An 8387-nucleotide genomic window follows, 5' to 3' on the forward strand; every position below is an offset into this window, starting at 1 on the left:
ATGAAATCGGAGCTTTATTTGGGATCTGCACTCGTCACACTTCGTTATTACACGCTTGCCGTAACGAGACGTACTCGTATTACAACGCCGCACAAAGTACGATTTTGGAACATAGTGATTCAACTTCTTTCCTTCATCGTGAAGATCGCCGCGTGCATTCTCGCGACATATAAGGCGTCGATTTCTTCGAGCTTTAAGGTCGCGCGCGATTGATCGTCGTCGCGATTTCAAACAATGTCTCGCCATTTGTTCACAATCGCGCTGCCTACACACCGCGTCTATCGCTGCAACACCTGTTATAATCCTCGACGTCGTATAGTTTTTTTAATGTGCGTTATATCGCCACTTTTACGACACCACCTCTCTTTAGCATGACCGACTTCATCTCGCATTTCATTACGAAGCGATGAATTTTAATGATTAACTTCTGCGCGCGCGGGTAAAACAAAGAGAAGAAAAAAATATCGTTTGGAAATAATGTGCAAAAAAAGCGAGAAAAAATGTGAGCATTAAAAATCGCGGAATATTTTCGTAACTACGTTAATTTTTTGTTTGCATCGTCGCGCGAATCCGACTATTTTTTTTTATTTTTTTTCCCATAGAATGTTGTTTCAAATTACAATTTATCGCAACGTTATCGCGCGAAGAAAAATGCGTGAAAATGTTTGAAAAATAAAATTCTCGAAATCAAAAAACTGTTTGAAATTTGAGAAATTGTTCTTTCTTCAAAAAAAGTTAAGATAAAAAAAAAACATACATCACAGTAAAAATTATCGATCAAACTTTTCTCTCTCGTGTTTTAAAATCCAATTTTTTTTCAAATCTTTAATTTTCTTCTGTAATTGCAATTCTTAGAAAATAAAAGTTCTCGAAATCGCGTTCGAACGAACGAGAGAAGTCCTTTAGATTTTTAAAATCTCCGCTCTAATCTCGAATCTTTTTTTGATCTTCGCAATTCTTCATACTCTCTTTTGCGCGTTACTCTCTTCCTCATATCAGACGTTTGACGTATTTTAACATCAGCGCGAGAAATCGATACGACGGTAAACAGAGGATAGCCGTTACGTATATAAGACGAACGATGCGACAAGCGCAGGTAGCACCCAATATATAGTGTTTTACGTTCCTCGTGTTGCGCAGTAACATACCTCGCGCGCATATACCGGGTGTCGCCTAAGCGAAAAAATAATAATCGCTCGCGAAGAATTATCGAGAAATGTGACATCTGTCAATTATGTCGACTCGTTCATTTTGCTATAGACTATATAATATAACCACATATAAGTTCTCTTTCATCTTCCTCGAGAAAAACTCGCGCGTCTTCCACGAAGACGTTCTTCTCCGCGGCGGGAAGATATCTTCGTTCGCTCGAAGAGATGCGCTTGTGCACATCGGTATGTCGCCCGGGGATCATGCGATCCGATTGTCGCAACATTGCCGCGTCTCTCGGTTCGTGAAAGTAATTTATTATTATTACCGCGAGCGAAACGCGTCGTCGATGTATATATGCAACTATACGCGAATTTGACGCACGCACGCACGCACGCACGCACGCACGCTAGAATCGCGCGTAAAAATTCCTCTCTTCTCGAGCATTGCGCGTAACTTGCGCGCGGTTAGATTACACAAAATACTCGGCGAAACACGAAGGAGGCGGCGCATTATCGCGCGATTTTACCGAGCGAAAGAAGCAAATTTCTTTCGCGGCAAATTTCTTTCTTTTACTTTGCGGCATACGTGAAATTTTTCTATTTCCATCAAAGAGAGAAAGGGATTCAAGTGTTCTGAAAAGTATATTCCCGCGTGCTCCAGTTCGCGCGCGTACGTTTGTTTATCGTCTTATCGCTTCCACAAGATTGTGCGCGACGACTCTCTCGGCATCTCTCTCGGAGAGTTGTGTGTGAAAAAAAAAACACACAGTCGCTTTTAAAACGCTGCTCGCGCCGTGCATGCCGTTCGTTTGTTCCGCGCGCACGCATATACGTACGGAGCGCCATGTGTGTTGTTACTCCCATACGCGCGCACGCACGCACGCACGCACGCACGCACGCGTTTTGCTGTGGTATGGCGTGTGGTATGGCGTGCCTGCGGTGGTATCAGACACAACGACCCAGGCCAGAAGCCCCGAAGCTGCACTTTCTAAAGGCCTTCGCGCCGGTTTTGCGGCAGGCTCGTCGTCGTCGTCTATTGCCGACCGCGAGCGCGTTGGCTCCGCGCGTGTCGCGGCGCGGATAAAATCCCCCCGTCGTGCCGCACTCGCGGAGATTAGCCGCGATGTTCTCTCGATCCTCTGTGAGCTCTCTGTGTGTGTGTGTGTGTAGGCTTGACCGGAGAGAAAGACGATCCGCGTGTTTTCGCGGCTCGAAAAACCGGTGTAAGGCCGCAAACAACAAGCGGCCGCGGCTCGAGCCCGCGCGTGTCTCTACTTTGTTTTTTTTTTCAAAGCTCAATCGTTTGCGGATACGCTAGATTGCGCGATGACGCGCGTCACGATACGTTAAAAGCGTACGTTGTCAAAGCATCGATGGGATTAAAGAACGATTATCGAAATTGAAAGTACAACTTTGTATCTTCTCTCGAGTTGCGCTATCGCGCACACTCGAATTAAGTGGAATCACATTCCACCTGGCACGACCCAACGATTTTGTTGATCAATTGCATACTTCCGAGAAGTTAAATCTGTTCGAGAGCTCTCTCTAATGTGTTCGTGGATTCAACGATCATCAATTATTCATAACAAAATATAGTCGTCGCAATAGCCTCAAGGATTACATGAGGAAACCACCGTCCGGTGAGGTCGGGGAGAGAGAGAGATAGAGAGAGACCGTGTCGCAGACTCGCGATGGCATTTAGTCGTTTCGACATTGCGCATAATTCCCGGTCGCGTAGGAAATGATTTTCTTCGTTCGACACAAACGCGAAGCTCTCCCAAGCTGCTCGCGGCTAAACGTCGCGGTGCGACACGGCCTTCGCGCGAGAGCAACGAGCGTGGCGCGTCGCGAAAGAGAGAGAGAGAGAAATAGATAGACGAGGATCAGAGGTAGAGGATCTAAGACGGGGACCTTATTTTTTTTTTACAACGAGATGATACCGCGATGCAAGAGAGATGACATTTGCAACTTGCGTCGCGGTGTGAATTACTCGACTTGAGGAAGACCTGCGAAGGGCAATTGTCACGCGTGACGTGTCGCGCACTTGTCTTCGAGAGACGCGTCTCTCTGCGTATTATATCATGTATATATGATACGAGTTTACGTTGAACTATAAATGCGCAAAAAAAAGAAGAAGGAGATTTTGATCTGTTCGCGTGTTACAGTTTTTGTTAAGAAGAACCCGAGTCGAAATTTAGCGTCTACATTGAACCTCAATTTTTCTTTTTTTATGTAGGAGTAAGAGAGAAAGTAGATCCTACTTTGACGCTGCTATACGTCCGAAATTTCCTTTTTTCCTGCTAAAGTTTTAAAGTAGGGCTCAATTCTCAGATCAGACTGCGCATTGCGGGCTCTGATAATCTCAAAATAGGCTCTGATAGGCTCAAAGTAAAATTAAGAAAAAAAGTAGATGCTACTTTGACGCTGCTATACGTCCGAAATTTCCTTTTTTAAAAAATTGAGGTTCAATGTAGACGCTAAATTTCGACTCGGGAAAACGCGGACTATAAAGCGGAAAAGATTATTTTTCTCCACAATCACGACGATATATCGTATATATATAGGTTGCACGAAATTACTTTGCGCGGATCTTGCGCAAAAGAAACCGATCGCTTTGAAACCAAAAAAAAAAAAAAAAAAAAGCACATAATTCCTAACGGCGCAATAATAAGAGAGATCGCTAATAGCATTGAAAACGATAAGTTTCGCGACGCGAGAGGATTAGAGGCCGTATAGCAACAAGCGCGCGCTTGTGCTCTTATCGGATAATAGAACAAGCGCGCATTTCGCCGCTCAAGTGGACAATCCATCACGTATCAATAGAATCGACGATCGATCTCTCTCTCTCTCTCTCTCTCTCTCTTTCTGCGTATATATATTCTTTAAAACTGCCTAACGAACTCGATCTTGCTATGGCTCAACCGCCCACGAGCCCGCGTACAAAACCGCGAGCTTTTGTCAAAAGCTTTTGTCCGAGGCTTTTCTCACAAGAGGACAGATATTTGCGTTCTTGGGATTGAAGAAATAGAAGATAAATGAAGAGAAAGGGGGAAGAGAGAGCTTTCAGAGCTTAGGAATTCACAAACCACGTTTTATATCAGCGTTTATCAGCATCGGTTCTTCGATATTATCTCCGATTAAGTGTCTTAACTATTCTTCTAATTTGACGTCGAGAGATTAGGGCTCCTGTCGTCGTCGCTTTCCATCGACGATGGAGCCGTCGTTCGGCTTCTTCGTGTAACGAATATTGAGCGTATCGTCGAGGATGAATGAGAAACGGCCAGAGAGAGAGAGAGAGAGAGAAGAGATGGCGAGCATGCCGCGCGCTTCCGCGTTTCTCCTCAAGTACGTAAATCTTTGTCGCGATTTGCGAACGCTCTATTGCTGCGGCGCGTTGCAGCCGAGATTCGCTCGCACGAAGACAAATTTTGTTCGTTGCCGGGAAACCCAACGGCGCAAGCAACGTGGTAACGCGCGCCGGACGCTGTTAATAATACCGCCACTGTGTGCTATCACAATAGCGCGAGAGGTATTTCCCTCTAAGAGAACGCACTTTATTTCTTCTTTCCTCTCTCGTCCCTCCTTGGAACGCATTGGCTAAGCGATGCCTCCGAGGCAGTGACGTACGATTTCTATTTAAAGGTAAAATCAGTACGCGTGTGCGAATGTGATATTGCAAGAACGATATTAGTTTCTATTGAATTTCTAACGATTAGATTTTTCTACGTTACAAACGCAGGTGTTAAAACTCGAAATCTCAAGACAAAGGAATTTTTGCAAACAGAAGAAAAGTTTCAATTGAAATCAAAAATTTCAAATTGTTGCGTTCATGCACGGAAAAAAAAGATTTGCTAAAATAGCAAGAAATTAGTTACTATATGGCCAGCAAAAAAACATTTGTTAAGTTTAGTAAAATTTTTGTTTTGCAAACAAAATATTTTGTTGATGAAACAAAAAATTTCGTAGGATCAACCATTTTTTTTGCTGACTATATAATAGCAAAACTTTTTTTTCCGTGTGTCTTTAACGACCCCACGAGTCGAAATTTAGCGTCTACATTGAATCTCAATTTTTGAAGAAAGGAAATTTCGGACGTACAGCAGCGTCGAAGTAGCATCTACTTTTTTTCTTACTCCTACTTTGAGCCTATCAGAGCCTATTTTGAGCCTATCAGAGCCTGCAATGCGCAGTTTGATCTGAGAATTAAACCCTAGTTTAAAACTTTGGCAAGAAAAAAGAAAATTTCGGATCTATAGCAGCGTCAAAGTAGGATCTACTTTCTCTCTTACTCCTACATAAAAAAAGAAAAATTGATTGTTCAATGTAGACGCTAAATTTCGATTCGGGACGTTATATTTGACGCAAAATAAAATTACTAAATTTGTCATTGCCTCGAATTTTGGCTCATTTTTTTTAATTATTATTATTGTTTCAAAACTCTGAATTAAAAGCGTATTCACGCTCACGTGTAACGTCGGAATTTCGTCGGCGTTGAACAACGTAACAGATATACCGGTATTTCGCCGTGGCAACGCGTTAAATTTACTTTCACCGACCGAATCGTGTGTACGTGTGTAGGTCTCTCTCTCTCTCTCTCTTTCTCTCTCGGCTATGCGAGATTATCTATACAAAAAGTTCGAGCGATTGTCGCACGAACCTCCGTGAGAGTTCATTTCCGTGATATGTACGGTAGGTAATTATGTTGGAGGAACGCAACAAGTAGTCCCTTCGAAAGAAGGCCGAAGACCTCGGATTAAAATCGATCGGTTTGTATGTAGCGACACACACACGATTCGTTTCGCGAATTGCCCGATGAAAGTATATACGCAAATTCGCACGGAGATTTATATATGTTCGGACTCGTTTGTATCACGCCACGGCTAATTCGCACGGAAAATGTCCCGGGCAAGTGTAAAATATCACTTTCAATTCCTTTCCCGCAAACGCAACGACCGCAGAATTTTTCACGTCGCGTGAAACTTCGAATATCGCATCAGCCGAATTCTAAACGTTCTCGTCGACATCACTTTGTATTTTTTTTTTCTTTAATGCGAATTTCGAGAGTTGATATGTAAAATTTCGAAGCGAAGAAGAAAAATTCAAGTATATCGCGCGAATCTGAAAATCAACGTTTAAAAATGACGTCAATTAACGTACTCGAACAAATGTTTGTCGAAATGTGAAGTGAATCTTTTCTTGATTTTGTTTTATATTTTTCGTTCGAACGACATCCGACCGGTTTGTGCAACAAGTTCCGATATCTGTGCGGGCGTATTTTTCTAGTCGGAAGAGCAACAACAAAAAGTCAAATATATATATGTGTATTTCGAGTATATTACTTTTATTGATTCAGTTTCATCTCTTTGACGAATGTAAGCAAGCGAAGCGTGGTTTATTGTATAGTTCACTATTTCCCGACGTGATATATAGTTTGTTGTATCAACTCTCGATTAACAACAGGTGCAATGAGAATGTTGGGTGAAATCGGAATGACGACCTCGGTGACGTTACAACGATCTCAATGATAATAAGAGAAGAATTCTATTTGTTATCTAAGTCCTTCTACTGTGTGTACAGGTATTTGTATCGGCAAATAAAAGATAAGAGAGAGGCAAAGATATTTCAAATTCAAATACGTATATATATATATAGATTACGGCAAAACATTATAATAAGGGTAAAAAAATCAATCGAAGTTGTGGAATTAACTTCTTCCAGACTAAAAAAAAATGTATAGACTAAGAAAATTAAAATAACATACACATATGACATATGTGTTTATAAATTCTAGTATCTGTAAGAATATATTCAGAAAAAAAATAATAATATTAATATTAATATTTTTATATTAATATTTTTAAAAAATATTAATATTAGAAAAAAAGTATTTAGATAAGAATATGTTTAGAAAAAATCTCACGCGGCAGAGAGATACACTTCGGTAAGTTCTCTGTCAACTTATCGAAGAGAGAGAGAGAGAGAGCGATCTATGAAATTCCGAACATATTTTTGCTGAAAATCTGAGTCATTGGTCCCCCGCACAGGCCAACTGATCACAGATCGTTCTGTACGAAATACATTAAAAATGTACATTTAGAAAACAATGTGACGTAAAGAATAGAAATGTCACATCAATTACAAAAAGTGAAATCCACCACCTCCATTCACCTTCCTCTCTCTTCACCCGATAAGGTTAACTCTTCAAAAATTCTTTAGATATACTTTAAAATACTTCGATCTCGTTAAATACATTATTTTTTTACTTGTTTTCAAAAGTGATCTTTTACTTGTACGTTACATTTGTCAATTTCGCGCTGTTAATCTCTAATTTTTAGAGAACTCTAATTTTTTTTTTTTCGGAGTGATGAAGAGAAAACAAAAATCTCATCAGATTAGTGCGTGACGAAATTAAAAATGAAACTCACCCTTATGCCGGCGCCACTGTCTGTAGAGAAGCGCGGCGACCGCGAGCAGAAGGATCGTCGTCAGAAAGGTCCCGATCACGGCTCCGGCCACGCTGCCCGCCCCGAAGCAGGTATCCTGCGCCGCTGCGTCCTCCATGGCTCGCTCAGGTCCGCCTCTCGCACATATTCTCGCGCGGGTTCAACCGGTCGCGACGTTCTCGCCGCGCCGCGACTTGCCTCCGCGACTCGCTCTCCTCCTCGTTTTTTCTCTCTCTCTCTCTCTTTTCCTCTTCTTTCCGTGTCGTCAATTTGGTCGCATAGTTCCGCGCTCGCGTGTGGACCGAAATTTCGAAACGACGGAGCAAAACGACAACGAGATGCTCTGTATATAAAAAACTTTTTCTCTTTTTGCTTTCGTTCTTCTCTCGTTCTATATCGATCGCTCGCGACCGAAGTCGTCAGTTCGAAAACGCGTATAAGAAATAATCGATAAAGAATCGCTTGGTTGTGATACGTTGAAATCACGTGCGATTGTTTCGACAATTATCGCGAGGTCGCGTCGCAACTTCAAATGCACTCGACGCGCTCTGTGCGCGCGACGTTTTTTTTGCTAGCGCGACGCGAAGTGCGTCGCAGACGGCACAAAAGTCCGACGATGTCGGCCGATTTCTCGCGTTACCGCGGCGACTTACGCGTTTTACCGGACGCGAATTCTCTTTTTTTTGACAGATTTTCTCTCTCCGCCACCACACCGGTTTAAAAAAAACCGACCGAATGACGGTTCGTTTTTTTGACGACCACGGAGAAGAACAAGTCCGATATTCGATACTAA

The 8387-nt window shown here is 42.3% G+C and overlaps 1 protein-coding gene across 1 annotated transcript in view; it reads right to left on the reverse strand.

The window, feature by feature from the left end:
* LOC109861244 overlaps positions 1-7808 on the reverse strand; it is a 28338-nt gene extending 20530 nt beyond the window's left edge. Inside the window, exon 1 of the mRNA XM_020440800.1 lies at positions 7577-7808. Within this exon, the coding sequence (XP_020296389.1) occupies positions 7577-7712 (136 nt within the window). The 5' untranslated portion in view covers positions 7713-7808. The remainder of the gene's footprint in view (positions 1-7576) is intronic.
* Between the last annotated feature and the right edge of the window lie 579 nt (positions 7809-8387).

This window comes from Pseudomyrmex gracilis, unplaced genomic scaffold, assembly GCF_002006095.1.
Source record: "Pseudomyrmex gracilis isolate BER0280 unplaced genomic scaffold, ASM200609v1 scaffold_657, whole genome shotgun sequence".
NCBI lineage: Eukaryota > Metazoa > Arthropoda > Insecta > Hymenoptera > Formicidae > Pseudomyrmex > Pseudomyrmex gracilis.